At 41.9% G+C, this 27,959-nt stretch overlaps 1 protein-coding gene across 1 annotated transcript; it reads right to left on the minus strand.

Moving 5' to 3' along the window:
- Positions 1-17,241: 17,241 nt before the first annotated feature.
- Positions 17,242-27,669, minus strand: rfx6 (regulatory factor X, 6). The gene is made up of 20 exons (XM_070987791.1): positions 27,519-27,669; positions 25,837-25,996; positions 24,947-25,070; positions 24,652-24,713; positions 24,489-24,566; positions 24,372-24,399; positions 24,183-24,290; positions 23,996-24,073; positions 23,795-23,908; positions 23,507-23,556; positions 22,648-22,807; positions 22,430-22,574; positions 22,187-22,296; positions 21,983-22,100; positions 20,756-20,878; positions 19,896-20,102; positions 19,281-19,599; positions 18,701-19,059; positions 18,194-18,394; positions 17,242-17,420 (listed from the first exon to the last, which is right to left on the minus strand). The coding sequence occupies exons 1-20, from the start codon at positions 27,667-27,669 to the stop codon at positions 17,242-17,244; spliced, it is 2,874 nt and encodes a 957-aa protein (XP_070843892.1).
- Positions 27,670-27,959: the final 290 nt, after the last annotated feature.

Here is a 27,959-nt window from a genome sequence, read left to right on the forward strand (position 1 = left end):
TCGTGTGTGTGTGTGTGTGTGTGTGTGTGTGTGTGTGTGTGTGTGTGTGTGTGTGTGTGTGTGAGGCTGAGGTCACATGAAGGTTTACATGGAAACAGAGGAGGTCAATGGTTGACTCGTATGGGGTCAATGCATTGAATTGTTGTCCTCATTTCCCCAAAATCAAAATGATGAGGTGAAGTTCAGCCTCAGTGTAACTGAAGCTCAGTGACGTTTTATTTTCTAGTGAAAATTAAAAACCAAACATTTGACCTCCGCAGCAAACTTCAGCCTCTTAGACACAAAGTTGTGGTTGGTAAAGGGAAAGCACAGCTTTGTGGACGAGTGGACGGATAGGTTTGTGTGGACGGATGTAGTGATGGACCAACAGAATGAGATACAGAGCTGCTGGTGTGTGTGTGTGTGTGCGTGCGTGCATGTGTGCGTGCGTGTGTGTGTGTGTGTGTGTGTGTAAACCCACTTTTGTTTTGCACTACTGTTATCAAAGCTAATATCTGCTCACATCGTCCATTTCTCTGCAGCAGTTTCTGAGTTGTATGTTTCTTTCAGCTGTGCAGTAACACTGTTTATCATCCATACAGGCAACAGTATTTTTATAAACTGTATATATTGTGCATATAAATACAAGTTCTCAAGTGCAATACAACACGTCATTAGTCCTTTTTTATAGCATTACTGTTTTTTTATCATCTGTACAAATGTACATTGCTGTTTTTCTGTTCTGCACCCTGTGTACTTCTTATTTTCCCCTCTGTATGCCTCTGTGCCACCTCGCCAAATGTCAGCCTCCAAAGATGAACTACAGTCGACTACTTCTGCTCTCTGTCTTTGTTTTGAATATTTGCATTTGAAGCAACACAGCGACTGATTGGACAGCAGCTGCAGCACCTGTGCCGACGATCCGTCCACTCGTCCTCCAGAAACCTTCAGCGTTCTGGACGGCAGCAGGGACTGGGAGGAGGAGCATCTTCATCATCCACCACGCAGGAAGCTGAAGTGTAGGACAGTGAGGAAGACTAAGATCAAGCTGTGTATGAGGTGAGTACTTGACTGAAAAAGTTACGTGAACCCTGATTATACGGACACACAGATCAGATCAACAGTGAAACTGTGGCCATAATCCCCAAATTTTAGAGCGCCAAAATCAATCAGCCAATATGTGCCTGAAGTCTTCGATCCATAGTCTTCCTCTGCTGGATTGAAGCATCTTCTTTTGGGCCTTTTTGTCTTCAGTCTGGGCGTCTCCATTCAGACGAGGCCTACAAATAACAATGATGTTCATCAATCAATCAATTTGACCAACAAAACCCAACGATATTTGTTTACTGTCGTGAAGGACAAAAGAAATGCATCAAATCCTGACATTTGAGAAAATTGATTATTCAATTATCATAACAGTTGCCAATCAGTTTTCATCCTGAAATTATGGGATGAGTCACATCCTGCTCTGTTCACCTGAACACCTTCAAAAATCACTGAAAGCTGAAATCAACCTGACAGACTTTTCAAAGGTAATGAGCTGCTGTTTTTACCTATTTGTGTTGTGATTCTTTTCCTGTTTTATCTTTTCTTTCTTCTCTTTCTATAAAACTGTCTGCATTATCATTAAATGGCATCTACGCACGCAGATCTCTAACCTGCTACAGCCAGAGGGAAACCACACGAGACGAATCCGCCGTGAATACTTTAAGCAAAGAGGCTAATTAGGATGCTCTTTTTGTCACTGTCTGATTACAGCTCGTATAATTTTAATTATCCGTTCTACATCTCTTCAGCCTGCCCTGTCTTTTCTTGCTTCCATACCTCTCTCTAACTAACCTGCTGTTGATTAGCTGAATGGGTCTCAAGGATAAAGGCAGAAGGGGCAGCAGCGACATTCTTGTTACCAGGCGTCGGGCTCTGCGGCTTGGCGGGAGAAGAAACAGCCTCAGCACTTGTTGGGGAATATATTCCATCACCCAGGAGTTGGACTCTGGAAGCCGGCGCCGAGAAGTCATCCAGTCCATTCAAATGGCACAAAACTGGTAATTATGCAAAGCAAAAGCAAAGCATTTGATGAACATTTCTCACATTTCAGCTTTGCTCGTTTCTGCGGTCTCGGATGCTAAACTGAAAACGTTTTTGTTTTGTGTCCCTCCCGAGTCTCGCCTCCCGGCATCACCTCGTCACCTCGCGGGATGCTCTTAATTAGAACCGTCTTGTTAGCTATATCTTCCCGCTCCTTAATTAAGAAGAATCATCTTCACCCTCTTTTCATTGTCCGGCTTTGAAGAAAAGGACCGTTGCCTTTCTTGTCATTTACTCCGTCTTTCTTTATGTTAAGGAAAGGTTTTTCTTTTCTTTTCTTTTTTGGTTTTTCTGTTGAAGGTTTTCTTTGAATTGGCAGATAAAGAGGAAGAGGAAAAGAAGGAGAGGCTGGGTAATGAAAAGACCCACGTGCACCAAGGACGTAGGAGCCACCTGATAAATTGGCTTGTTAAGAGGAGAAAGATCACTATGTGACATATTCCTCCCATTCATCCCCAGCAACACAGGTGCAAAACAGACAACAAACAAATGGGAATCAATTTGCGCTATAGCTGGTGCTTGTATTGGTATACAGATGCTGACGGCCACTCAGCTGGGGGTTGATCAATTCAATTTTTAGTTGTATAGACTCAATTTACGTTATTGTTGCATGTTCATAAACAGGCGCACACGGAGGCAGACGGCAGAAATCAAATGTTTAACAGGGCAAAGAGGGTCTAACGCGCATCCATCCCAAGGCCAGTGTCTCATACTGTGTGACTGAGAGAGTGGGGACAATGAAAAGCTGTGAATAAAGGGAGTGTGTGTGTCTGCGTGTCTGCGTGTGTGTTTGTGTGCACACCCTATTACCCAGACGCCACCAACATTGTATGGGAGGATGACTCGGCTGTGAACACTGGAAGACAGTGGGCGCATGTTTGATATCTGAAGGGAAAAGAAACAAAGACAGGCCGACATCGGGGGGTAAAGGGTTGGAGAGATGGAGGTAAACAGGGGGGTGGAGGAGGGATGGATGGATGCATGGAGGAGGGGGGAGAGGGAGGTATATAAAGGGCTGGACAGCGCTTCCTTTCTGTCAGTCTCCAAGCAACTCACAATAGAAGGTCATAGGAGGAGAGGAGGGAGGCGACAATACAGAAATACAGAATACTCCTTTATTCAGCCGCAGAGAGACAGGTAGGCAGGCAAACACACAGGCATGCACGGCAAACGTGTGTGTGTGTGTGTGTGTGTGTGCGTGTGTGTGCGTGTGTGTGTGTGTGTGTGGGCTGGTGGACCACACCTGGAACTACACAGAAAGTTAAATAAAAGAAGGATTTTTGACGGGTGTCCACGAACGTTTCACAAAAACTTACAGTGACGACCTGAAGATCAGCTGAAATTACTGACTTCAATACTGAATATGGAGAATAAGGAACAAAATGTTCAGTGAGAAGAAAAACATGAAGTCAACGCCACTGAAATCACATGAAAAACATTCATTTACTTTACAGCTTTTTCTGCTTAAAATAACACCATCGTGGTCTTTCATCTTTGTATTTCCACCAACAAATCCACGTTTGTCACACCAGAACGTGACCGAGGGACTACTCACAGGGCAAGTTAACATGACAGGAACGTGCTAGCACGTTAGCTCAGTTGCTAACAGGACAATCAGGACAATCAGCTCCTGTTTGATGGAGCAGTTTACACTCAGGCAGATGTGAAACAAAGATCACGGTGGTCAGTCGGACGAGTTCTTTGTCAAAGTTCACCAAAGCTCAACTCGACGTTTAAAATATTTCCACAGATTTGCAGAAGTTACTTGAACTTGCTCCAAACATTTGCCATTTGAAATGCTGGTATAAGCCTTTAGTATGTTCCCTTGAAAAATAGCTTTTACTGCTGCAGCCAGAAAAATGTTTTTTGAAGCCTAGAAACAACAAATGGAGAATAACAATTTGAATGCATTCTCATCAAATGCCGACATCGCTTCACTCTCCTCGGCGTCTGATGCAGTTGCACTAGTGATCCTTTAGCAAGGAGGCTTTAGACTAACCATTTGCCAATGAAATGAAATGGTTAACATTTCCTGTCCCCTAAGTGAGCATGGTCTCCTTCATCTCTCTTTCTACTACGTCAGGTGGAGCAGTTGCTATGAACCATGAATTTACACCGTCTCCAATTACAGGATACGTCCAGGTTCTTATGAGACAAAGACATCTTGGCTGCACTATTGTGTGTCCATCCATTTCAGGTACCTGAAGCAAACAGAAGCGCTCTTTACATAAGATCTGCTCTAAATGAAAAGCACGCTATAATTGAAACAACAAAGGACCCAGGACGTCTCCTTGGGGAACACCACAATCACTATTGCTGCCCAGACATATATTTTCTAATAGAAAACTAAGGCTGAATTAAGAGCTGTGTCAATTAGCCCTGCATAAATCTCCAACTGACTAATAAAGAAACGCCTGAAGGTTTCCTGCTTCTTGATAAATTAAGATCAAGCTGTCGTCACAGCAGTGCTGAGGTCTTTCATCAGCTTGAGTGAAGTGCTGTGGTGAGCCTTGAATTTTTTTTTTTTTTTTTAAAGAAGGTGAAATTCTTTATTGACATTCATTAATCAAAAGAAATCTTCTCAAAGACTTTAGAGGAGAAGGAACATTTGGAAAAAGATGTGTAATTATGGAGCGTAAGGAAACTTAGTTTAACGTATTCATGAATACATTTGCATAGAAATATGGATGGATTCATGTACTGTATACTTTCTATTTGGAAAATATTGTAATTTTTGGCATGTAACTAACAAACCACCACCCAACAAAGTCATTAAAAGACTGATAATCCTCATGAGGTGCACGGCACTGACTGGACTGACTTCACCAGCTCCTTTTTCTTTTTAATCAAAGTGAGGAATTTGTACTTTTTGGCTCTTTTTGCCACACCTGACCACGCTGCAGAAAGCATCAGAAAGCCTTCAGCTGTGGACCAGCTGGTGGTTTTCAGATGTTTCTTCACTGCAACTCAAAGACAAGACTTCTTTCTCCGAAGTCGCTGGCAATAAGTGCCCTCTCCTCTCTGCAGAGACTGGAAGAAAAAGGTGGCTGTTGTTTGCTCAAGGACAAAAAAACAAACATACTTCTTCCCCTCGCTGAGTGAGTTGTGTAAAAGGGAATCCTTTCTGCGGGGGGATAGGGTTTTTGAAAAAGTTTACTCTTTTATAGTTCTGCCATCGCAAGTCTGCCAGTTCAGTGTCCATTAGCAGGGCACGCTGAAATGTATTTCTGATGCATTAAGTGGTATTAACAAATGGAAACAATTTGCTCAAGGTTCAAGGGAGAAGGTTTCACAAAAAGGATTGTCTGTCATTCATGTGAGAAGCCGGCAAACAACAGGCCTCTCTGTGCCCTTGGACTGAATATTCACTTAAGTGAATTCTCTTTCCTTTTTCATTCTTGAGTTCATATGATCATAACACTGTACAGTAGAAGTGTCATATTAATCCTTCAATTACTTGAAGCTTTTGTGGTGGATCTTCTTTCAAGAAATACTGTGAATTTTAAGATTCTGGCCTGGTCAACCTACCTGTGAAGTGACGACCCCAGAATCATCCACCAGGCAACAGGAGGCTGTTTGCTGTGCCGCTTCATGTGTTGAACGCTCTGGCCTTGTTTTCTGTTTACATGAGCAGGACACAAAATTCAAGTGGACCGTAAAGAGGATGCATTCAGTTTCATTTGAATCACAAACATATGCGTGTGTGTGTATACACACACACACACACACACACACATATATATGTGTATATGTGTGTGTGTGTGTGTGTGTGTGTGCGTATATATGTGTGTGTGTGTGTATACATACATACACACACATATATGTATATGTATGTACACACACACACACACACACACACACACACACACACACACACACACACACACACATATATATACAGTATATACGTATATATACGTATATATGTGTGTATGTAGATAGATAGATAGATAGATAGATAGATAGATAGATAGATAGATAGATAGATAGATAGATAGATAGATAGATAGATAGATAGATAGATAGATAGATGCCTCAACATCACATCATCTCATCAAGTACTCTGCGCTGAAGTCGTGAGGTTACCAATATTATATTTGTGCACATTAGATTTATAAAATCCCAATAACACACCCAGTTGGATAATCAGAACTCTGTACAATCCAAAAACATATTTTTGGTCCACATTTAAATTTATTAAGATATTTATTACAAATGACCTTTTATTTTTGCATTATTTCAGGGGAGCTAGCTATAAGCGTTAGCTACGTCAGGGGAATTAGCTTTTGTCAAGTGGTAGCTTAACAAAAGCTTTATCAGGAAAGTTAGCTTTATCAAGTGTTCGCTTTAAATTAGCTTCATCAGGGGACTTAGCTTAATCAGCTAAGCTTGAAAAAGGCTTTATCAGGAGAGCTAGCTTTAAGCATTAAACTTAACCAACATAAGATGAGCTGCACAGGTTTCTGTGGGAGATCCACAGAATTTACTGTTTTTTTATTCTTCAAACACATCAGAAAATACAACATAAAGTGAAAATAATAGACTTTTATGGCATTGGTGTATTGACTGAGTATCTGTGTGTATTTTGTCCTGAATTCAAGTTTCACTCTTCATTGCCAAAAACAGAACAAATCATCACACTGAAGTAATAATTTGAAAAGTATGAAAGCAGACTGGATTAAAGCGAAATGCCTCGCTCGTCACACGCCTCTCTCCCTTTCAAGGAGAGGCCAAAACACTCTGACTCCGGCTGCATGGATGGCTGCAGTTTATAAAAGCTCATTAAAGGACAGAGAAAGGAGGCTGTGCTGTGTGGAGGAGGTGGAAAATATAGAGAAAAAACAGTGTAAAGAATGCGTGAACTTGAAAGTTTCTGAGCATGAAAGAGGTAAAGCACATGTTAAATGATCAGCAGTGTGTGCGCTGCATGTACACGTCGCCGCTACGTCAAGGTTGTAATGTACAGAATGTAAATGGTTCATACTTTCACAGATTTGGAATTCCACTCACTCAATTCTCGACTGACGGGTGGAGAGCTACTGTAAATAAAAAGAGGAATTACAAAACAGAAGAAGGAGAGGAAGAAGAAGAAGAACTGCAGAAAAAGACGATGAAGAGAAAGAACAGTTATTGTCCTGATCCCTAAATACTGCACACAAACTCATGTTATATACATTTAGCATTGTTATCATCATTATACTCCATTGAATGTTACATTATATCACATATTGTCTTACATATTATACTACATTGTACTAGTATACTCTACTATATCCATCATCTTATGTGCTATATTGTTGAACTTTACATTTTTATCTTAGTTTTATAGCAGATCAGGTTGGATCTGTTGACTCGACAAAAAACATTTACGCCACCTTAAAAAAATGTATGAAAATTCAAATTAAACAATATAATTCATTCATTTTTAATTACACTAATAGAAATAATAAGATATAGTTTTCATGTCCAGGTGGTTCAAATGTTACAAAATGCGTTTTCTGCAGAGACCATCGTTTCATGTATTTATTTGATTTTCTTTGATTTGCATCCAGATCTTAATCGATTTATTGAGTGTTTTTTTTTTCTCAGTCGAATACAAATCTTTTGTTTTTTTAATAAATTTGGGTCACTTCTTCACATCTGCATTCAATTAGATTCAGTAAGCCCATCTAGTCCGCAGCAGTGATTTGTTACCGTACACCTGTTATGGACTCACCTGTGGAGAAGCAGGCTGAACCACTGGTGGTTCCTCAGTACGTTCACATGACTGAACCCTCAGCAGTGCAGAGGACAAACGACGCCTGGAGTAACAGATGACATCATACATTTATTTTACAGCACTTTTATACTGAAAGGTATGTAAATATTCAAGTCACCCAATAGAAAAACTGTACAGATACATCCTGAGCCCCCCCCCCCCCGCTGATTGAAAGAGAAGGGATGAATTAAATGAAGCTGAAAACAAAATAAATGTAAATTCAAATAAATGAAACTTTAGACAGACATAAAAATGTAAGATTTAACATCTGATGGTGAACTGACACTGACCTCAAAATCCAAGATGGCTGCTCTGCGCACTGGTTACAGAACGACCAATTAAAACACAGTCAGAAGGTTTTGTACACAGTGAAATACGCTGGAAACAAGCGTAGCTTTCTTCTTCTATGGTGTCTGTGGTGGACCTCATATTTGACGGCAGGTCTGCAGGTCCGCTTGAGGCCCGTTGATTCAACGCGCCATGAGTCTGCAACATTTAGATTCAGAGAAGAAGAAACAGAGTGAGAGGAAGCAGGAGGACCAACCTTCACAGCTGCAGCCGCTGATGGCTCATCTCAGCCTTCTGTTTCAGGGCTGATCTACTGTAACTGAGTTTTTCACGATGGGACCATCGTTAACTCTGTAGGCTCCCAAACGTCACGACACATCAGGGCTACAGAGACCACATGGAGACCCCAAGAGCAAGTTTGGGCCGGTTGTGATTTCCCCAACAAGCAGGTGAGACTCACATCTGCTGCTCTCGCTTTGCTCTCGACGCTCCGCAGTGGACCTCTATGAAGAGCCGGTGTTTGCGTGAACATGGCTGCTCCCAGGGAAATGATTAAAGCAAGATACCGTATAATGTACATCTGTGAAAGTCAACATTTGACAATTAAAACCTACGCTACAGGTTTCTACGTGTGTCAGGTAAATCCAGCTGACCTCTGCAGCGAAGGAGAACGTGGAGCCGCGACTGATCCGACGCTGAAGCACACTGAAGCAGCACCGTATCAGACGATAAAGCAGAGTTTCAGCCTGCAGGTTTTGTGGTGGTCTGCAATACTCTCTGACCAAAGACGACACTGAAATAACATAGTTATGAAACACACAGCGAAGACTTCCCGCTTTCATTCACACGACCAAAGAAAAGATGCAATTAAGTCCAGAAAGAATAGCCGGAGCTTTTAACTGGATGTCTGAAAGGCTGAACACGCAGAGAGTAAACGGCTCATTGTGACCAGAGGATAGTTCCTTTCTCTCCTTCGTCTTGTTTACCTGGAGGTGGTCTTCGTGTCCTTTCTGTTTTGTGCCAGGTGAGAGACAATAGTTAGTAATAGAAGTTAGAAGCTGCATTAAACGAAGGGCAGGCTGGTGCATTTTCATGTCCCTCCTGCTTTTCAGTGTGTGTCTGCTCTGTTTTAAGTTTACAAGACCACTTCTGAACGTTGTGACGAGAAATAATACGCAGTTTAATCAATAGCAGCTCAGCTTTATGTCTTAAAGAAAGCAGCCGTACACTAAATACATACTTGAGAATGTGACAGACGCTTGTGAAAAGTTAAAAAAATAAATAACTACAAGGCCGCAAAAGGCAAAGCCACTGAGAAATCAGAGACGGCCGCTGAAGAGCAGAGAGCTCCCACAATTTAAACTCGGAAATTAAATTCAACTTTGATGCGATGAAGCAGCTATTGAGGCGCCGCTAAGGACGTAATTAGGAGTCATTAATGTCTGTTGGTCTTGCCAAGGTGAGCCAAGTCAGGGAAGAGTCTTATAAGAGCAGAAGCCACTAAAGTCTTTTATGGTCTTTTCTATGAGGGACGGCTCGACTGTGTGAATAGTTTCTTTCTTTTATCCTGGAAGAATGTGTTTCTGTGAGTGTGAGGGGGAAATATGTACCTGAGCTCGCACTTACACTCGAGCGTTAATGTCTTTAACTGAAACTATGAGAAAAATGTTCGTCAGGCTGTTTAAAAACAAACATTTCGCTTCATGAAAATAAGATTTGAAATGAAATTATGCCTTTTTTTTTTGGTATATAAATTAAAATCGACAATCGCTCAATTCTGTCGAGCGAAGGCATCGACCTGAAGGTTCAGCTTTGGATTTATTTTCATGTTAAGTGTAAGTCTGGGAATAATTTATATTTTCATTATCATCAGCGACAGAGCGTCTTTTCAAAGGACTCTACTTTTAAAATGCTTCTTTCTTTTGGCTTTACTCAGATCCTTAAAGTACTAATACACATGGTAAAAACACAAGTGCATGGAAAATATTACTCAAGTAAAGTTAATGTACTACAAGCATTGAAAGTAAAAGTACTCAGTGCAGTAAAGTACAGATTATATTAGACTGAGATTATTGTGTCTCCTCATTCACGTCAAAGCAGGATTTTCCTGTTGGAGCTCATTTTCAGTATTTTGTGATTCTTTTCATTCTGGATCATCAATCGATTGATCGTTTGTTTGGAAACATTGTGAAAACAGTGAGAAATGTCGTCACGAGCCCAAAGTGACACCTTCACAAGTACAAGTAGCATTTAAAGAAAGAACCACACAGTACAAGTACTTCACATTAACATATCTGTTTGTAGCTTCAAACGTCTTCAATCAAAATACGAATAAAGTTTGTCTTTTTCTGACGTTCCCCCTAAATTTAGACAGTGAACACTCGCTGCTGTTTTATGTCAGCGAACTGGAACATTATCGGCTCCTTTTCCTCCATATTCTGATCAGTTATTAAAAACAGAAAGAAAAAAGCTAAATGGCAAAAAGCTGAGGTTTATTGCCAAGGAGGTTTTCAGCGTACAAGGATCCGGCCTTGGTGTTTTGGAGCGTGACGGTCTCAATAAACATATTAAGAGAAAGGAAGAAGAAACAAGCGCTGCGAGCCGTTAATCTTAAAGACGTTTTCAATAAAATATGTCAGATATATCTGTTTTAAAGCCCTACATGGACATATTAAAACGAAATACGTACAACGTGTAAAGTTCAAATTTTATTCTTGACCTTCAAACCACGGATGCAGAAACAGTCTGTTAGCTGTGGAGCTTTCCCTGTTTGTCAGGAGGCTGAGCTCGCCCAGCTGGGGAATGACTGTGTTTAAGGCCTTAAAATCTCAGGTTTGAAACCTGCTCGGGTTTTTTTCCAGTTGCAAACAAACATTGACTGAAGCCACCGTTACAAAACTCTGCGTTTTTCTGCATCTTTTCACGTAGAAATGAGCTGCAACGATAACTTCAGCCAAGCGTCAACAACAGGCACTCATCCTGTACAGTCCTGTGTCTCCACAGCTGCATTCATCTGGTCCTGAACGTCCACCTCCACCCAGAGAAGACTCCACTTTCCTCCTCCATCGCTCTCTGAAACACAGTAAATCCACAGTTTTACATCACACATGGCTTCATCATCAGACGTCTCACCCAAACGTGTAACATGTGTCTGCTTCGTCCTTCTTTCATGTTTGCTTCAGTGCTGCTAAATACCACGTCAGCAAGAGCAATTTCCTGCTGTAAAACACAAAATCAATTTCAAAATGTCAGTCCATGCAAAATGTAAACACGCTGGACTGGACTGGCTCAGGTATGATGGAAGGATCCACGCCTGATCTGCTGTTTCACCTGAGAATTCATACCACTGATGCACCTGTTGACCTTGAAGCCAACAGGTGACCTCTGGATCCAACTGCGATCCAACTCCAATTTGGCATCATTTGGTTTTATTGTCAGTATTTTCTGTGCAGTTCCTGCAGAAATGCACATCGTTCTGCTCTGAAGCTGCGTGTTAGCATCCGTGTGCTGGAGTGTTAATGAGAAAAGATTTGTGGATTTTGAAAATGTGGCCACTGAAAGTATTTTGTGAGACAACAATGAAAAATAATTCAACACTGTGAAGAGTTGTGAAAATGTGTCTTCAGCTTTGGCCGACGTTCATCATCAAAAGCTCCAGAGAAGCTAAACGGTCCTTGTGCTGATGGTTTTTTATGCTGCACTTGAACAGGTGTTGGGAATCTTCTTCTTTCAATTCACAGGAGTTATTTGTGCGTCACCAGGTAGAGTTTCTAATTCTCCGCAGTAAATTCTTGGCTGTCGTGTGATTTCAAACATGGATCTCAGCAGAGGTTCGCCAGGTCATGTTTTAATAACTGAGTACTTCATTAAGTAGAATGGCTCCTGTAAGTACCGTCTTCTGAGTGCCTCTCAATCACCATTCAATCATGCTTCTTAGGACTGACCTATTATAGAACAATCACAAGAAGTGCTGCCCTTGATCAAAACACGAGCTGCAGTTTGTCTAACAATCCTCAATCAATGCTCAGCTGAGGAAGATTATTTTATGAAGCCAAACTGCTGCAGATTGTATTTCAATGAGGGAACACTCACTTTCGGAATTCAAAAAGCTTTATTGAATAAAACACTGATCTTTGGCTCAAAATTCCAGTTGCTGGTGGAGGAAGTAACCTGATGAATGAGCCCAAAATAAAGGAAAGCTCCCTGGTTGTGTAGAAAGATCTTGGCAGTGAATTTGGAGGCTGAAACGACAGAAAGGTGTGCAGACGGAGAGAAAGTCAGAGAGAGGAAATTTATTCATGATTTACTTCATTCCAATTATCCTCTAAAACACACTGTGACTGAACCGAGCAGACGTACAGAAAGTACAGAAAAATAATTAATATTAACTCGTTAAAACTGGTTTCATGTCAAAATAACCATGAAAAGGATGCCTGAGTGTTTAATACTGTGCAGCACTGATAATGATAATAACAACAATAATATTCATGTACTTTAACTTCATTTTGATACAGAATCGTATTTGTACACTGTGGTACTTTTACTTTAGTACTACTGCTGTAAGGAGCAAAAAATCAAAAGTACTGTCAGAGGTGTGAGTAGAAGTACTCACCCTGCAGAGCAAAGGGCACCTGTGACTGATGTTTTATTATCTGTGACATTATTACATTATTGTAATGATGCGTCAGTGCAAACGGAGCATTTCACTGTTTAATGCAATATTTATTCAAAAATAATTAAAAACGTCAAGACATTTGACGTCAGATAAACTCTGTGTCAGTGATGAATGATGTGTCTTATTCTGTCAACTTATCACATGTAGCTCCTCTGACTGCCTTCAGTTTGATGTGTTTTTAACTGACCCTAACGATTTTAGGATAAATAGTTAATGTCTGAGCAGAATATCAATTAATATTGTTTTTGGATGTAATTAGTCAGTGTCTGATTCACGTTGCCTCCTGTTACAGAGTGAACTTCATCAAACCTGACGCACTGAAAACCAATAAAGATTTTTCAGACTTTGGATTTCAGTTAATTTCGTCAGTGGAAACTTTGTTTCTGCTGCACTGAAAGACTTTTCAGAACTTTTCTTAAAGACAAATCAATCAGTTCCTGTTTGAATCTGCCCTCTCTCCTGAACACACCTGCACTTCATGTGAGTGTGCTGCCCTCTGATGGACATTCAGAGAACTTCTCTCTAAATAAAAACCAGAAAGACATCTGTCTCCTCTCACTGGAACCTCTGAACTGTTTTCAGTCCAGCACCAGAGGAGGAAACTTAAACCACATCAACATCTTCACTTTTCTGTCTTCACCATATTTTCTGATCCTGTATTTGTTGTATTTGTCTTCAAGAGAGACCTGTGGACACAAAGAGTGAAACTCCAACAGCATCACATTCAATATTATCAATATTATCAATAAAAAAGCATGAAAAGTAGAGAACCATGAAGGAACTTCTCTCTGTAAGTTTTTCCTGTGCAGCCGCCTCATAAAGCTTCAAACTATTCAAAACAGCAACCAAACACATCATGTTCACGTTCATTCAAACTACAGAAATAATAAAGTCAGAGGAAATATTTAACGTGTGTAGACAATAAAAGCCTTTTAGCACTAACCCCTCTTTAACCTCTTTAACACAATGAGCATTAAAAGCTTTCTACAGATGTGCTAATATGTGGTGATGCATTAAAAAAGTCATTGAATAAAAAACAATGACACGTGAAAAATGTCCAAACGGTGTAAATCACTGGTTTGACTGGAGTGTGTCACTGGAGTGATTATAAAATGTTTAATTTTACACAATAATTAATCTAATACTTAAAAAAAAACACATAATTTTAAATTGATTCATCATAAATCTGCATGTAATGAGTAACACAACAACATATAACAACATAAAGAGAAACAATGAAACATTAAAAGTTCATTAAATGTGTCGATCAATGATTCTAATTCACATTCTATGTTACTTTGTAACATTATTAAGACACATTCTATATATATTTAAGTTTATTATTATTGTTTTGTCCTTAAATTTTGACATTGATAAATTACATTTCAAGTAAAAACTTTACATTATTACTTTTTGCTGTTTCAGAGCAGTAACAGTCCCACTGCACCATGAACTCAACTGGTGGACTGAAGCCAGTGCGACAGGTGTTTGTTCACACCTGGAAGCCACACATCACTCCTCTTTTCATCTTTTATTTTTAGAACACGTTTCCTGTTTAGCACTGGTACGTGCTGTCCTGATGCCACGAGCAGGAGGGCTGTAACTGCTGTAAAAGCAGAATAATGTTGTTTCTCACGGCAGAGGCAGCAGGTATGTCTTACCTGCTGCACAGAGGGAGGGAAACACTCACATATGGAGGCTGTCTCGACCAGCTCCAACGCAAAGTTCTGGTTAAACATTGGCCCAAAGTTTGCCTTCCGCCTTCTGTTGTTTTTACACTAAAGGTCCAGCAATTGTTGCAGCCATTATTGACTTAGTAATTAAGTATTTTAACGTGGGGATTCTGTAATCATTACATATGCCACCATCTGTCCCTGCGCCGCAGCACGAGCACCTGAGATGGATTTTTCCTCCTGAGTAGATAACGTATAAAAACCAATGAAGAAGGGAGGAGGGGAGCACGGCCACGTCACCGCCATTCATCTACAGCAAAACCCAGGCAAATATGGATTTATATTCAGCAGATTTATCCACATCTGGTCTGATGAAGCACGAAAACCTGCAGCTGGAAAGACACTTCATCATTAGCCTGTTTATGTTGGCATATGTGGTGTTTTCTGCTTTTATATTTCCATTAGAACAAAAGTACTGAATTGAACTGGAGGGTTTTAATCACTTTTTCTAAATGAATGGAATAAATATTATATGTAACATTACATGTAAAACTGTTATTATTCGCTTTAAAAGCCTTTAAAAGAACATTTTCCAGGAAAGTAAAACATGCTTGACACATATTATATGAGAAAAAAGTCCTAAAGAAAGGTAACAACAATCTTCATTCATTTGACTAAATAAGCCTTTTTTTCATGTCATGATATAAAGAAAAACATAAACCAAAGTGCTTTCTCTTTCTTTTACTTCACATAACTGCTCATCAGAAACAAGTTAACATCTGTGGTAACAGAATTCTTCATGGGTCCAGTTAACTACAGGCAAAACACTTCAACATATAAGGAATGGACAATAATAAATTAACTATAACAGAATATATTAATGGGTCTAAATTAGGTTTTCGCTCAGGGAAATTCAGAGTTTCTCTATAATTGGTGATAGATTATATTGTTCTTTCCAGGAAACTTCCTGTTAGAAATAAAGCAGGTTTTCAAATGTAAGGGCAAAAAGTGATTTCAGTGTCCAGACGTGGTAAAAATGTATGCCTTAAATTCAGTCAAACAGTACAAGAATAAACAATTTCTATTTAAAAAAAATGGAATTTCAAGATGCTAAATTAAAAGTTTAATGTCTGTGTTGCGATGCAGTGAAACAGGTGCGTCTGTGGCCTCCACAGGTACATTTTCATCTCTTTAGTGAATTCGGAGATGATTTGAGTTCTTTAGTGTTTGTAAATGTTTCGGCTGCAGAGGAGCTCTGTTTCCTGTTGAAAGCACGTCTCCATGGTGTGATGTGAACAGCTTCCAGTCAGACCTCGTCCAGCCGCCCGCCCGCCCGCCCGCCCTGTGGCTCTTTAACGTTTTGGTCAACACGTTTATCAGCCTCGTATCTCCCTCCATTGTGCTGCAGACAAACCGAATGATTACAAAAGCTCCCAACTTTGATCGGCGGTCTTCCATTGTGCCTCCGTGCTGTAATCTCCCAGCTCAGCCATTAAAGAGTCATGTGTTCAGCGCTGTGACAGCAGCTCTTTGAATCAGCAGATAAGGATCCTATTGGGGTGTTTTATTGACTGGAGTCAATCTGCTGCAGAGGCAGAAAAAGAAAGAGTGCAAACTGTTCCTGTTCCGTCTGTTCAGTGTCTGCATTAAGAAAACCTGCTAACGATCCACGCTGCTCGGAGCTGCGTTTATGGTTTCAGCCACGTTAGCTGAAGCGTTAGTGTGGCTCTTCACACGGAGCAGTCAGGGCTTCGACTTTTTCCAGACTGAAACATCTTTAACTGTCAGATGGATCTACAGGAAGTCCGCTTCCTGTTCATGTCCACCTGGATGTGAACCGTAATGACTTTTCATGAAGCAACATCATTGGACAGTTTTCTGATTCGTCCAATAATTTATTTTATGAAAAACTATGTTTAAAACTACACTAACACAGCCGACGTTCCCATCAGCTGTACCTTGAGTTTAATTAGCAAATGTTAACATGCTAAGCTAAGGTGACCTGTGGTGAGCATGTTAGCATTTAGCTAAGCACATGAAGCACTTGGATGATTATCTTCATCAAAACATTTTGTTTGGCTTTTGTTTTTCAGTAATTATATCAGAAAATGATATATTTAATGACGTTTAAATGTTTTGTCCGACAGACGAAAAGCCAAAGATGTTCAACTTACAATGACGTAAGACTCACATGGAAGAGTCTGAAAGCAGCTACTGTTTGGAAATTTTCCCTGATTGATGATTAATTAACTAAAGCAGAAGAGCCACAGCCTCCAGCCGCGAGTCAATGCACACATTTAAAGAAATCTGCTCTCTGAGAATCAGCCGAGAGTCATCAGCACTTCCTCATCTTCACTGCTAATTCAAGCTGGACTTTCTGAAAACTCGTTCTCCCGTCAATGAAAGGAACACCATCGTGACTAACAAAGGTTTATTTACATCAGCTTGCACTCAGAAGAAACTGAAGTCCTCATTCAGGAACAAAAGCAAAACACCGACTGAAAAGAACAGTTGTGGACGTTTGAGTCACAGTTTGCCTGCTTTAAAGTAATAATCCACATTTTAATAGAAATAAATATCTTTGCTCCTCTATGTGGGAATAAAGCTGTTGGCTGGTGTGTCTCTGTGTGCAGGACAGTCCTGATCCCTTCCTCAGCTTCATACTGTACCTGACAGTTTGAGGTGAGTCAGTCAAAGATGGCCTCACAGCGTTGGTGCATACATACAGTCCATCCTGGATCTGTCCTCCTCTGCTGTCCAAACAGCTCCAGTGTTCGGGGTCACTGCACTCCTCCTGCTCCCATGAAGACCGTGTTGATGGGAGGCAGCGAGGACACCAGGTCCTGCACGTCCGAGGACGACGGCACTCGCTGCTGGGCGAGCAGCGCCTCCTGCGAGGAGAACGGAGAGGGAACTCCAAACATGCAGGGGGCAGATCCTGACGAGGGGAGGGGGTGATCTGACAACGGGGGCGCAGAAGGTGTCATCACTTCACAGCAACGCATGGGCGAATTCACATTCCTGCATTACACTTCTTACTGTACTCTGAGAAACTCAAACATGCAATAACTGATGTTTTTTGGCCACTTGGGGGCAGCAGAAACAAGCTGTGAGCACAACATTAACATACTGACGTTTTTAACTCGTATGCTAACAGTTGCTTATCAACACATCCAGCAGTTGCAGCTTCGTCATCATCATCATTCATCAGGAGTTTGTTTCTGTCACTGAAATATTTTCTTTCTTCTAACTCTGTTTTTGGTCTCCAACAGCTCCAAAGGGAAACATCTGGCTCCTGTGGACCAATTTTAGTAATATTTTTTAATCATCCATTGTCCATTTCAGGACTTTCGCTTTCAATATTCTACATTAACACACCACTCAAGCGTCTGTCAAGTTAGCAATGACAACTTCAGTCATCAGAACGCCGTGATGAGACCAGTCACAGATCCTACAGCGAGTTTCCTCTGCAGCTTTCTATCAAATGTTGCCTCATCTGTTTTAAAATGATTGGTTGGGATCAATCAGACTGAGCTGAAACTGATTATTTTGTAGCTGTTGCCAGAATTGAATCTGGATGTGTGAACCCGACTCGTATCACTACAGACCATAATTCAGGCTCTGCGGCAGATTTTTGTGTTGAGTCTTAAATGTTTTAAACAGGAGAAAATCTTTGCAGTGTCGTGTATTTCCCACCCAGGACCCCCGTCAGGGCCGTGTTTCCCCCCTCACCTGCTCCAGTTTCGGCCTCAGTGAAATACGCTCCGGCTGACTTCCGTCCTGGTTCGTCCAGGATGTTGAGCGGATCGTGGACTTCGGAGTACGTCGAAGGGAACGGACGCAGGCTGCCGACGGTGCTGATGACGGACACGTGCTGGTCCACCAGTGACGTCATGCGCTGGCTGTCCAGGTAACTGCTGTTGCCATAAAAACCTGCCACAAGAGGACAGTTCGGCTTTTAGTTCCTGTTTTAAAAAGAAGCTGCAGTGTTTGTTAAAAGCCCCTGATGTCAGCAGCTCAGTGAGCAGAAGACAGCGGGTCCTTTTCCTTTTTGTTATCTTGAAGCTGTAAAAGTTGTATGTTTGTGATCTCACTTAGAAAATTAAAGAAATGTGTCATTTTTAACTAAATACTGTTTGGAATCAGGACACCTTTCACTCACTCAGTTACTCACAGCAGCAGACATTTTGACCATTAAACCAGAATCCAGGTTAAAGCCACAGTCTGAGTCGTCCTTACCGCTGTGTCCTGCAGCAGAGTACGTCTGTCCCTGACACCCACCGCCCGTGGGGTTCAGTCCAGCCCCCACAAAGCTGAACCCCTCTGCAGAGTCCAGAATCTGAGCGTCCAGTCCCTGTTCGGACTGAGCCGGATCTGAGCCTGAGCTGTAGCTGGATGTGGGTCGGACCGCAGAGCCGTAAGGCGTCAGGGAGCAGTTGGTGCTGTTAGATGAGTGATGGGCTGACGGGTGGTGATGGCTGTAGAACACGTCTTTATTGGGGTGCTGGTCGTTGAAGGAGGGGTAGCGAGAGAGCTGGTAGGCCAGAGACGAGGCCTGAGACTGAGCCGAGGCCAGACACTGGCTCTGAGTCTGAGGCCTGAACCAGATCGAACAGAGACAACAAAACACGTTTTAATTAACCGTCAGATGATGCAAATTCCTTTTTAAGCCAAATTCAGGAGAATATGTCTAAAAGACCATTTAGAATTAGACTAAAGTCTTTCTATCAGAGTTTTATACTTAAAGTTTTAGATTTTAATGACCAGATTTTTACTGAATTCATGATTTACCAGATACACAGTGCGAAATGAAGCTGACCTGAGCGCAGGCTGGTAGTTTGAGGCTGAGGAGCCGCTGCCTGGTGGGAAGTAGCTGGAGCTGGTCTGAGGTAAGCAGGGGTACAGGGTCTCCGGGTATGAAGAGCAGGGGGTGGGCTGAGTCATGGCGCTGATTGAAGACAGGCAGGAGGAAGAGGAGGAGGAACAGGTGGTGGAAGAAGAGGAAGATGTCAGGGGCCTCCCCGTCATGGGCCCCTGGTTGATGACGGAGCCTCGGTGCACTAAGGCTGCCGGAGAGATAGGGGGCGTCATGAGGGGGCCGCTGCCCTGAGAGAAGTCCATCTGACCACCAGCGTTTACTGAGCACAGATGGACAGGAAGTGAGTCTATGAAGACGTTTCGAACTCAGAGAATTATCAGTGTTTCAGTTTAATGTTGGTTTGATCAGTGAAAAGACTCAGCGAACACGACCTGTGAGAGAACACGGCAGAGCATTTAACAGCCAGATGTTTGGTGGAGACCAAAAACAGAGCTCAAAGGAGGAGGTAGCTTCAGGACAGTGAAGCCAGCTGTGACATTTAATTGTGATAACATTAGTGTGACGTCTTCTTCAGTTAGCAGAAATAAAACGAAGCATTGTTTGTTTTTCCTTCACCTGAAACTGTGAAGCCAGCAGCCTCTGTGCCCTGGTAGATGATGGGGTTCGCTTCCAGACTTTGCTGCTGATTGGTGGACAGAGACATGTAGGTGTGTTCTCCCGCAGACTCATTCTTCACTGATTGGTCAGTAGCAGCGCTGGCTTTGTTGCGATTCGCCAGGAAGCAGGAACTGGGAGAGGCCGTGAACGCTGCTTTACTCGCACCTGAAAGTGACGGAGGGACATAAACAGCAATGTTTGGGACTGTTTGAGCTTCTATAGCAGAACATGCTGATTTATGAGGACCGTGGGACGAATCTGTGGGGATGTAATGACAAGAAATCACATCGATCACTCACATTATCACATGATCATTTCCAGTGAATTCAACCATAATGAGCCCAAACTTAAGTAACTTTAAATAAAATATGTTTTAATGCTTTATGTATTCACTGAATTGTCTCTTCTCAGATAAATTTGTCTGGCCTTGAAAAAACAAACCATCACCATGACATTTGCTCTACACGTTAGATAGAAAACATATAGTTTGGATAAATTTACAAAGATGTAGAAGAAGAATTTCCACTCCTGAGAATTATAGTTTATTGCATTTTATATGATCCTGTTTTATTTAAAGCTGATCTTTGCACTCTCTTGGTTTTATGTCTTTTTGTAAAAACAGAATTATCTATTAATATTGTTGTTGTTGTTGTTGTTGTGGAGCATCTTTAAACTGGATTTCTGTGGTCTATCCGTCCTCTGTGTCCCTGATAATAAAAGAAGAGCTCTAAACAGACTGTAGACCTGCTGTAGCTGTGAGTCCATGTCTGCGAGTCTGCAGCTGAAGCTGTGTGAGTGTCGGTTTCGATGCCTGATACCTGCATTTTTCATGTATTTGTCCAGCAGGTTCTGCAGGTCCTGCTCCTTGTCGTTGTTGAACTGAGTCTCCAGAGCCAGCAGGATGTATTCGTCCAGCAGCATCCTGATCAGGTGGAAGGAACCTGCCGAGAAGGAGGCCACGACAGGATGATCGCATCGTCTCAGACTTTCTTTAAAGGGACCTGATTCCAGCTTCTTTATCTGCTCTCTGACCTTTAGGATCAGCTGCTCTTTGTTTGACCTGCGGGGTGGCAGGTTTAAAACCAGTGCGAGTGTTTGAGCTTCGCTGGGACTTCAGAGAGGGAGCCAGTGTTTATTCACGCCGGCGTGCTCTGTGTGTGTCTGTGTGTGTGTGTGTGTGTGTGTGTGTGTGTGTGTGTGTGTGTGTGTGTGTGTGTGTGTCTGTGTGTGTGTGTGTGTGTGTTTGAACAGAGAGCACACGACCTGCAGATAACACTGTTTAATCAAGGCGAGTCTGGCCATTACAATTTATGGCACTATTGTAGCAATCTGCTCCTAGCTGGCCTGTATTAGCCTCGTGTGTGTGTGTGTGTGTGTGTGTGTGTGTGTGTGTGTGTGTGTGTGTGTGTGTGTGTGTGTGTGTGTGTGTGTGTGTCTCCTGTAGACTGGATGATGGAGAAGAAAGGAGCTCAGAATTAATTAGATCGGTGACAGTTATTAATTTCACAAACAATAATGTTGTCTCAATGTTCAGCTTTTATAAATCGAGTTTTAATATCAGCTGATAAACTGTGATACTGTGGAATACTCTGTGCACTCAGTGTATTAGTACAGGAGGAAGAGTTCGGATCAAATGTACTAATATCGCACTGTAAAAAGAAATTAAAGTCCTGAAATGAAAGTGTTACTTCAGTAAAAATATGAAAGTATAATCAGTAAAGTATCTGTAGTATCTGTTGGTGTTGGTTGAGGTGGAGCTCATTTTAAAGTATTTTGTGATTCTTTTCATTTTGGATCAATCTGCTGATCATTTCCTCCATCGATCGATTGATCATTTGGTTTGAAAACATTCTGAAAAAAGTGCGAAATGTGGTCACAATGAGCCCAAAGAGTAAAAAGTTACATTGGAGTATGAGCAGAAGGTGGCATGGAAAGAAAATACTCAAGTAAAGTATGAAGTACCTCAAGTTTGTACTTAAGGAATCTGATTGAAACTGAAGGTTGAAGAGACCGTTACGTCTAGTCCTCTTTTCAGACGTTCTTACCGAAGCTGGAGGCGTTGTTGAGCGTGAGGTTGTGCATCACTCTGGCTCCAAAGAAACTCCACCTGAGGAGGAAATCCTGAGCTCGCTTCTTCACCGATCGGCCGCTCTGTTTTCCGGGCTGATCGGAGACAGAAAGGCAGAGAAGACAAACCGCTTGGTGGGACGGCATTCGGAGGACGGCGCAGGTGAAGGAACAGCTGTTACCTTGATGACTTTATGCTCCACGACAGAGTCCAGCCACTCGATGAAGGACTCCACGGTGGCGTTCTTTCTCAGCAGCTCCTTCAGCTCCTGGAAGACGGTGATGGAGTTATCTGGAAGAAGAAAGACACCAGGAAGAGACGAGTTTCTTCAGGTCACTGTGAGATGACTCAGCACATGTGGAAATGTCCACTGTCTCAGGTTGATCTGAGACAGTATGAGCCACATGTTCAGCAGCTGCCTCACACTCAGAGTAGATGTCTGGGTCCTGGTCTCCGGTGGCGTTGATGCTGAGCAGAGGCTGCGAGCTGATGCTGCTCAGATCCACGTTGTCGATATCCAGCACCATGCTGGTCACGACGGCCTGGTCAAACAGCGCCGGACGAGCTATCTGCACAGATGAGAAAAGACTTTACAGCACTGTGATCTACGGGCTCTGCTCTGCTCTTCAGGAGGCGTTGTACCTGTGCCAGGTGCAAGAACGACGTCTGTCTCTTCAGGGAGGAAACAAAGTGGCGTGCTATGGGGAGCTTCTTGGTTGCAAGGCATTCTGGGAGGTTCTCCAGGGAGGAGGCTAGCCAGTGCTCCCAGTGTTTGGCAAAGTTGCGGATATCTGCCAACAGACTGATGGACAACATTCATACAGATCTGTCCTCAGTGCTCTGCTAGTTAATTCATTCATCTCTTATTGTGAATCACTGTAGTTCCAAATGAGCCCAAAGGCTTTGTCGAGGTTAGACTGGACTTCTTAATCTTCTAATGGAAATGAAGTCCAAAACTCAAAAAATCAAGATCCAGAACTGGTCTGAAGCTTTCTGTCAACCACCAACCCAACAGAACCCAGGAGAGATGTTGGCATTGAACGTTTCTGCAAACCACTGACGTGTTGAAACTTTACGTTTCTTTACATTTAAAGTTTACATTTCAATATTATGTTGTGACTGTGCTGTGGTTAAGGTTTTGGCACAAAAACCAGCTGGTTAGGGTGAGAAAAAGATCGTGTTTTGGCTTAAAATACCAGGTTTTGTTGCCGCAAACACGGCCTGAACAGCTGCTTCTTTGGAGTCCAGTAATCTGAACTTTGTCTCTTCGTAGAAACGTTGATGTGATGAAATGAAACCAACAAATTTAACATTCCAGTAGTTTGCAGAAATGCCAACATTTTATTCTGGAGCTGAATCAGGAAATCTCCCTCCAGCATGTTTATCTTCCAGGACAGGAAGGGTCTTCTGTGGGTTTTTAGCCTCCACGATGTGGACACAACTGGTGTCACAGAGGCTCAGACCGTCTCAACAAAGGTTTGGTTTGTGTGGAGGAACAAACCTTTCAGGCATCTCCTGCATGGTGGCAGGAATCAGAACATCTGTTAAAACCTGAGGAAATGAGGAACAAACATGTAAAACGCTGATCAATGAGTCAGAGAGGACAACAGGATCCTCATTCACGTCATTCAGAAAGTTCATCCATGAAATTTGCCATGTGATGAACTGAAAGATGTCAGGCTTCCACTTTGGTGAAAATCACAAGAAACAAAGCAGGAACTCATGACCTAATGAGCTGAGACGATTCACACTCCAAAAACCAAAAGCAGAAGCAGCATTTCATAACGACCTTATAGAGGATGGAGTCACAGACGCAGAAGATGTCGACTATCACGGGGTTTTCCAGCAGCGGCAGCAGGTGGTCGGGCATCCCCTGCCAAAAATGGAGCAGAAAATTCTGGATCTGAAACGAAGCATTTGAAGAGTTTTAGCAGTCTGAGCGAACGGTAAACTGCTGAAGAAGATGCTCTCGTGTGACAGCAGCGATCACCTCGTCGAAGTTGACATTAATGGCGTTGTCCAGGATGCACTGACAGTGTGTTTTATACATCATGATCAGAGTGTCCACCTGCCAAGGACCAACAAAGAAGAGACAGCAGTCAGACAGACAGCCTGTCAGCGTCAGTGTTGTTCAGAGTAAAGTGACGTCTCTGAATGGCTGAATGTTTGTCACCGACCTTTTCTCTGGAGATGTTTCCCTGCAGCAGAAGATGCTGAGCGTTGGGGAAGTCTGGCAGCAGCGTCCCGGTTTTAGAGCTCAGAGAGTACTTCCTGGTGAAACCTCCCTGAAATATGAAGCGATGTCATGCTCTGCTTTTCAGCCCGCTGTCACGTTACTCTGAGTCAGATTCAGCTTTTTCACTCACCTCGTTCTTCAGCTTGCTCCCTGAAAATCTGCCATCAAAGAGAAACAGATTCGATCCTTTGAAATATAAATATGTCACTGAGACCATTAAATGATTAGATGTTAAATATGTTGTCACCTGGTCAAACCTTTTCCAGAGTACACAGAGTGATAGTAAGCGCTGCTCTCCTTGATGCCGATTCCATAGTAATGATATCTGCACAATGTCAGGACAACGATATTAAACGATGACCACAAAGTACAACGATCAGACAGCAAAAGTGAAGTTTTTGTGCGTTTACTTGGAGTGTCCTCTGGTGCCGAGTCTTCTTGTTGTTAGAAGAGGAAACTTCTGTCGAATCGTCTGATGAGAGAAGGAGGTAAAGAGAGACGAGTTCCAAATCCTGGTTAAGATCAAAATCGTTTTATTATGTGGCTCAGATTTGAAGTATAACTACTACATGTACTAAAGAAAAACACGCAGGGAACTATTAAATATTTAACCATTTAGAGGCACACATCATCATATTTTCTCCACTGGAAGGACACACCAGAGGACATTTCATGATGTTTTCTCAGCACAAAGAAGGACAGTACCTTTCCAAAGGTAGCAGCACAGGCCGGCTCCAGTTTCTCCTTGCGGCAGAAGTCCAGGTAGTGAGCGTAGAGGATGCACCGAGGCAGACACACTCCTTCACACACTATGTAATTCTCCTCCAGCCTGTTGAGACGCGTCAGAACAGTAAGTGAGAGCTCTGAATACAGTAAATGTTGTAGTTTTGCTGAGTTCTCGCTCCACAACACAGATGAAGGAAGCTAATTTGGTTAAAAAATCCTTGACTGAAGTTTTGGCTTTTGAGTTTGTGCTTCCTAAAGTTATTTCAGAGTGACGCAGTTAAAAAGTTCCTCCTCTGAACTGAGGCTGCCCGGTGGTCTTTGTACTTTGAGTATTTCCATGTTAACCAGCTGCAGAGGCACATTTTGTACTTTTCACTCCATTACATTTGTCTTTCAGCTTTAGCTGCTGGTTACCTTTCAGATTCCTTCCTGTCCAGTGAAAAGCTTGTATCTCCAAATGTGTTGATGCTGATGTTTGTGCTTCTCCTCTCAATAAACTCTTTAAAAAGCCTCTCATCACACTTTTTGGAGATACATGGTTCTCACAGGACAGCAGTAAAATGAGCAGTAATATCAATCCACAAACAGCAGATAGAAAAACACTGACATTAACACTTTACTGCTACAGGAGTACTTTTGCTTTCATACTTTAAGTACATTTTGCTGATATTACTCATATACTTTTACTTCAGTGAGGTTTTGAATGCAGGACTTTTACTGTTTCTTGGAATATTTTCAGCATGGTATTAGTACTTTTCCTGAAGTAAAGGATCAGAATCTGTCATCCACCACCAGCTGTGTAAGTACTTGTCCTCTAAGTCTGGACATCGGCGTCTCTTTAGGAAGTGGACCGCTTGCTTTGCTCTTACCACTGCAGGGTCAGCTGGGTCTGTTTCTTCTTGTCCTTGATGATCTGACTGATGGTCTTCCTGGAGGATGAGATGCTCTGTTTGATGGTCAGGTCTGGGTTAAAGTCCACCAGGTCCTGGTCTTCCTCAGAGGACGGTGTCTCATTACTGTCCTCTGCTTCTACGCAAACATGCAGACAACAATGATACACAGGTCGGAGGAGGAGATCGTGCTTTGTGTGTCTCTGAAAACGTTTAACTTCAGTGTTTGCTGAGAAAAGATTAAAAACGATGAGTCGGCACAAGTTTGAGGGCTGCGTTTGTCTGTTTATCTTTCTGGGAAAAACACGTACTGAAACACAGAATATACTGTAGATTAGAGGGGAATCAAATCTTAATTTCTCTACATAACTTGACTTCTTTCAGCACGCTTTATGCAGATACTGGTCTTTACATATCACCGTCTAAAAAGGGCCAAAAAAGCTGCATCACAGCTTCTTCTTCTTCAGCTAAACCTTCCACAACATTACATGTAAAAGCCTTGAATTACTGAGATCAGATGCACCGACCTTTAATGCAACACTTTATATTTATTTTTTATGTGTGCAGTTAAAAGAGTCAAACATCAGACCATCATTTTCTGCTGCGTCATCACAGCCGTTCAAAGACGCAAACTATGACTGCATCTTGAATTTTTGTGTTCAAAGAGAAATTTTCAATCACTTTTTCTTTCTGCTAGAAGCAGAAAAAAGGATGGAGACAAAACTGTTAATGTTATAAAAACGAAGGAAATAACAAACATAAGATTGTAAGAGCAAAAGTTAAAAAACTGGATGTGAATAATGAGAGCTCAACAGTATTTTATACAATTTCTAAACTTATCAACAGCAGATGATTTTTAGCAGCCGATGGATGAAGTGAAGGTGAGGACGGTGAAAGCTAACACGCTAACAGTGAGCGCCGAGTCTCTGCGGCAAACAAGCTGTCGATGAAACGTTTAATGCATCAAAAGCTTTTGGAGCCTGTTGGTGAAAAGCGCCTGATGTTAATTTTTGAAAAAGAACCGTTTGCGATGACGCACTTTTGTTCATATGTGACGTTGAACAGCTCTGACATTAAGAAGCGCAGCCTCTTTCCTTTCTGTGCATCTGTCGAAATCTTTTGTTGAAAACTGTGAAAACCAAAAGAAACTGTGGATTTTTTTTTATTTTGTTCAACAAAATAAAAGTTTTGAAATAGAAGTAAGCATGCTGAGAAGCTGTTAAAATGAGGACTTAGCTCTAGTGTGTGAATTCATTTCGTAACAGCATCTGACTGAATTTGTTTTATTTATTTGACTATTTCTTCACTGATTTTTCTACTTTAGTCACGTACAAATTACATTTATGTGTCTTCATTCCCGTCTTCATTCAAAATAAAAAGTTTGTAAAGAAAACGAATGGGATCAGTCATTTCAGGGAAATCTGTGGTTGTAGCACCACCATGTGGTCAGTTTGTGTCACTTTTTTACCTGAGCAAATTTGACCTCCAATCACTGAAAAACACTCAGATTTAAAGTGTTTGAGTGAAGATTATTTGAAGGAAAAAGCAGAAGATGACGACATAAGATGGATGTTAATATAAAACAGTAAGATTTTGGCTTTTTTGGTCCAAACTCCCAAAAAGCAACAAACCTGAGCTGTAGATGAAAGTTTCTTCATTACCTGATTTAATCCCAGAATCATCCTCCTGATGAAAATGCGTCTGTTTGTTGAAGTCGGTGTCTTCCGGTGAGCTGCACAAAGTCTTGGTCAGAGAGTGGATCAGTAACACTCCATCCCTGGCTGAACTGTCACTGCTGCGTTTCATCGGCATCGTCACATAGAATAAATGTCCATCAACGAGTCAACCAAAGAGGAAGAAAAAGACAAAAACGAAGTCGGCATGCAGTGAGACAAACAGTCCACTGCAGCTCATTTGTCCTCAAGATTGTGACTCAGCTCTGCGCACAATCTTTAAACACTGTCTGCCAATCCCACCTTCACACAAGTCCAGGAAAAGATAAGAAAGATCATGTCCAGTGTTTTTGTCCGAACCCCAATGGGAAGCTGGAGAAAAGTGGAAAAACTGCGCTGCTGATAAACCCGAGAGCAGCCTCAGACTAA

This window comes from Chaetodon trifascialis, chromosome 19 (assembly GCF_039877785.1).
Source record: "Chaetodon trifascialis isolate fChaTrf1 chromosome 19, fChaTrf1.hap1, whole genome shotgun sequence".
Lineage (NCBI taxonomy): Eukaryota > Metazoa > Chordata > Actinopteri > Chaetodontiformes > Chaetodontidae > Chaetodon > Chaetodon trifascialis.

Excerpts from the sequence above, each read along its gene's own strand:
- rfx6 (XM_070987791.1), bottom strand. The coding sequence starts at position 27,669 with ATGCCGATGAAACGCAGCAGTGACAGTTCAGCCAGGGATGGAGTGTTA. Across the intron at positions 24,400-24,488 it reads TCTGGAAAAGGTTTGACCAG|ATTTTCAGGGAGCAAGCTGA; the intron begins GTGACAACATAT and ends CTTTGATGGCAG. Across the intron at positions 20,103-20,755 it reads CAAATACATGAAAAATGCAG|GTGCGAGTAAAGCAGCGTTC; the intron begins GTATCAGGCATC and ends CGTCACTTTCAG.